This window comes from Aethalodelphis obliquidens, unplaced genomic scaffold (genome assembly GCF_003676395.1).
Source record: "Aethalodelphis obliquidens isolate GAN/ISIS:26980383/991018 unplaced genomic scaffold, ASM367639v1 scaffold642, whole genome shotgun sequence".
In the NCBI taxonomy this organism is placed as follows: Eukaryota; Metazoa; Chordata; class Mammalia; order Artiodactyla; family Delphinidae; genus Aethalodelphis; species Aethalodelphis obliquidens.
The window spans coordinates 8,175-12,814 of record NW_020838553.1 but is presented as its reverse complement, the minus strand read 5'-3'; the positions used below and the strand labels follow the sequence as shown (position 1 = coordinate 12,814).

The window sequence follows — 4,640 nt, the reverse complement described above, 5'->3', positions numbered from 1 at the left end:
ACTCAAACCAATAAAATTAGAAATGAAAACGGAGAAGTTAAAACAGACACTGCAGAAATACAAAGCATCCTAAGAGACTACTACAAGCAACTCTCTGCCAATAAAATGGACAACCTGGAAGAAATGGACAAATGCTTAGAAAGGTATAACCTTCCAAGACTGGACGAGGAAGCAATAGAAAATATGAACAGACCAATCACAAGTAATGAAATTGAAACTGTGATTAAAAATCTTCCAACAAACAAAAGTCCAGGACCAGATGGCTTCACAGATGAATTCTATCAAACATTTAGAGAAGAGCTAACACTCATCCTTCTCAAACTCTTCCAAAAAATTGCAGAGGAAGGAACACTCCCAAACCCAATCTATGAGGGCACCATCACCCTGATACCAAAACCAGACAAAGATACTACAAAAAAATTATAGACCAATATCACTGACGAATATACATGCAAAAATCCTCAACAAAATACTAGCAAACAGAATCCAGCAGCACATTAAAAGGATCATACACCATGATCAAGTGGGATTTATCCCAGGGATGCAAGGATTCTTCAATATACTCAAATCAATCAATGTGATACAGCATATTAACAAATTGAAGAATAAAAGCCATATGATCATCTCAATAGATGCAGAAAAAGCTTTGGACAAAATTCAACAGCATTTATGATAAAAACTCTCCAGAAAGTGGGCATAGAGGGCACCTACCTCAACATAATAAAGACAATATATGACAAACCCACAGCAAACATCATTCTCAATGGTGAAAAACTGAAAGCATTTCTTCTAAGATAAGAAACAAGACAAGGATGTCCACTCTCACCACTAGTATTCAACATAGTTTTGGAAGTCCTAGCCATTTCAATCAGAGAAGAAAAAGAAGTGAAAGGAATACAAATTGGAAAAGAAGAAGTAAAACTGTCACTGTTTGCAGATGATATGATACTATATATAGAGAATCCTAAAGATGCCAGCAGAGAACTACTAGAGGTAATCAATCAATTTGGTAAAGTTGGAGGATACAAAATTAGTGCGCAGAAATCTCTTGCATTCCTATACACTAATGCTGAAAAATCTGAAAGAAAAATTAAGGAAACACTCCCAGTTACCATTGCAACAAAAGGAATAAAATACCTAGGAATAAACGTATCTAGGGAGACAAAAGACCTGTATGCAGATAACTATAAGACACGGATGAAAGAAATTAAAGATGATACCGACAGATGGAGAGATATACCATGTTCTTGGATTTGAAGAATCAATGTTGTGAAAATGACTGTACTACCGAAAGCAATCTACAGATTCAATGCAATCCCTCTCAAATTACCAATGGCATTTTTTACAGAACTAGAACAAAAAAAATCTTAAAATTTGTATCGAGACACAGAAGACCCTGAATAGCCAAAGCAGTCTTGAAGGAAAAAAATGGAGCTGGAGGAATCAGACTCCCTGACTTCAGACTATACTACACAGCTATAGTAATCAAGACAATATGGTACTGGCACAGAAACTGAAACATAGATCAGTGGAAGAAGATAGAAAGCCCAGAGATAAACCCACACACCTATGGTCAAGTAATCTATGACAAAGGAGGCAAGGATATACAATGGAGAAAAGACAGTCTCTTCAATAAGTGGTGCTGGGACAACTGGACAGCTACATGTAAATGAATGAAATTAGAACAATCCTTAACACCATACAAAAAAATAAACTCAAAATATATTAAAGACCTAAATGTAAGACCGGACATTATAAAACTCCTAGAGGAAAACATAGGAAGAACACTGTTTGACATAAATCACAGCAAGATCTTTTTTGATTCACCTCCTTGGGTAATGGAAATAAAAACAGAAATAAACAAATGGGACCTAATGAAACTTAAAAGCTTTTGCACAGCAAAGGAAGCCGTAAACAAGACAAAAAGGCAACCCTCAGAATGGGAGAAAATATTTGCAAATGAATCAACGGACAAAGGATTAATCTCCAAAATATATAAACAGTTGATGCAGCTCAATATTAAAAAAAAACAAAGAACCGAATCCAAAAATGGGCAGAAGACCTAAACAGACATTTCTCCAAAGAAGACATACAGATAGCTAAGAGGCACATGAAAAGCTGCTCAACATCACTAATTATTAGAGAAATGCAAATCAAAACTACAATGAGGTATCACCTCACACCAGTTAGAATGGGCATCAGCAGAGAATCTGCAAACATCAAATGCTGGAGAGAGTTTGGAGAAAATGGAACCCTCTTGCACTGTTGGTGGGAATGTAAATTGATACAGCCACTATGGAGAACAGTATGGAGGTTCCTTAAAAAACTATAAGCAGAATTACCATATGACCCAGCAATCCCACTACTGGGCATATACCCAGAGAAAACCATAATTCAAATAGGCACATGCACCCCAATGTTCATTGCAGCACTGTTTACAATAGCCAGGTCATGGAAGCAACCTAAATGCCCATCGACAGACGAATGGATAAAGAAGATGTGGTACATATATACAATGGAATATATCTCAGCCATGAAAAGGAACGAAATTGGGTCATTTGTAGAGATGTGGATGGATCTAGAGACTGTCATACAGAGTGAAGTAAGTCAAAAAGAGAAAAACCAATGTCGTATATTAACACATATATTTGGAACCTAGAAAAATGCTACAGATGAACTGGTTTGTAGGGCAGAAATTGAGACGCAGATGTAGAGAAGAAACGTATGGACACCAAGCTGGGAAAGCAGTGGGGGGTGCGGGTCGTGGTGTGATGGATTGGGAGATTGGGATTGACATGTGTACACTGATGTGTATGAAATGGATGACTAATAAAAACCTTCTGTATAAAAAAGTAAAGAAAATTTTTTAAAAAAGAGAAAAATATCACTGTTAGTCTCTCCTCCTCATCTCATCAAGGACAACCTGGGTGGTAAAGTGGCAAGAACGCCCTCTCTCCACCACAACAAATGGGGTGCCTCATAAGCTCCAGGTGAGCTGGGGATTGATGGACACCTCCATGTCTCAGCTTGGCTCGACACTGGTCAGAGAGGCTTGGATTACTCTCAGAATTGGCAAAACTTCAAAGCATCCTGAAATGGGCTACTGTTTTTGCAGAATGAAAGTCAACCCAGGGTCCTGAGGCAGCTCTGTCTCCTGTACAGTTAGGTTATTCAGGAGTGGTCTCACTTGGTTAGAGAACTTTAACAACACAGCCCCTCACATACTGCTTTTCGAACACAACAAGAGTCTAATGGGTGTATTTATCTGTGGTGGGGAGTTAGAGGGCAGATGATGGAGAAGGTAACAAAAGGCATACTTTTAGAAGTAATTACCAGTCCTGTGGGTCTAGGGGGAACAAGTATACATGTACTAGTGGTTGTCCCAGTTTTATCTTTCAAGAGGACTGTCGTGTCAGGGGGATATCAAGGGGCACAAGAACTTTTCATGTCTCAAGGAAATTGTATTAAAGGTTTATGATCTCAAGAGCAGTTTCCCCTGTGTTGCCTGTACCCCCATCATTCTGTGACTCTCTCTCACTCCACTGAGCTTGTTTCTTGAATTCTCTTTTTCTCACGAGACTGAGAGCCCAGGACTGCAGGGATGGCACTGGCTTGTTCACCGCGGTGCCCTTGCACCTGGCACAGAACCCATAACCTGAAAAGGGTGCTTGAGAAAACATTCCAGAATTTGAAACCCGGATGTCATTCTGGCTCCTTGCTATCTACCTTCCCAGGCAGTGGCCCTCCTATGGCAACGCGTCTGCAGAACCCTTTCACATATTTAATCCGTGTATGAAATTTCCCCTTGTCATCTGTTTCAAGCAGCACTCAAATGGTTTTAAAGATAAATAAGATAAAAAGTTTAAAAAATACATGGTGCCTTTTAACAACAAAATAGGTTGTTTCACAGAGACCTGTAAAGTCAAGAAAGAAAAATCTATATCATTACTGATACCTCTTCGCATATGTCTGAAATGTGTTCCTAAAGAGATTACTTATGTGAAGCACACTCCAAATAAGGCATTCTGTTTTCTCCAGAAAGCAATTCTGACTTCTTCTGAACGTGGCAGTGTCTCCAGGGAAGGGTGGGGATATCCAAAGCAGTGGCAGAGTGATGCTGAAGCAATGGCAGAGCAGGGAGGGGACAGAGTGGGGAAGAGCTGAGCAGGGACCTGGAGGCTCTCCTGCAGAGGAGGAGGAGAGAGTGGGGGAGGGAAACTGATCGCTCCCCTGCCTCTGCTATCATCACCCTTACCTCCTCCCTCTGCCACCACCTGGAAGAACGGGCTGCTTGAAACCCAGAAACACTGCAGAAAATGAAAGCCATTTCCCTGGGTGGACCGTCAAAAGCCTTTTGTCACTGATAAGGTAGCAAATCCTTGTGGATGATCCCATGTTTGTTTACACACAGACAAATAGAACCACATATATGTGTTTATGTGCCCATCAAAAAAGACCTTGAAGAATACACATCAAAATATTAACAGTGGGGCTTCCCTGGTGGCGCAGTGGTTGAGGGTCCGCCTGCTGATGCGGGGGACATGGGTTCGTGCCCCGGTCCGGGAGGATCCCACATGCCGCGGAGCGGCTGGGCCCGTGAGCCATGGCCGCTGAGCCTGCGCGTCCAGAGCCTGTGCTCC

At 40.9% G+C, this 4,640-nt stretch overlaps 1 protein-coding gene across 1 annotated transcript in view; it reads right to left on the bottom strand.

The window, feature by feature from the left end:
• Positions 1 to 3,575: 3,575 nt before the first annotated feature.
• LOC113616847 (aromatase-like) overlaps positions 3,576 to 4,640 on the bottom strand; it is a gene marked incomplete at both ends in the record, with an annotated part of 9,186 nt that continues 8,121 nt past the window's right edge. Inside the window, one exon of the mRNA XM_027100228.1 lies at positions 3,576 to 3,655. Within this exon, the coding sequence (XP_026956029.1) occupies positions 3,576 to 3,655 (80 nt within the window). The remainder of the gene's footprint in view (positions 3,656 to 4,640) is intronic.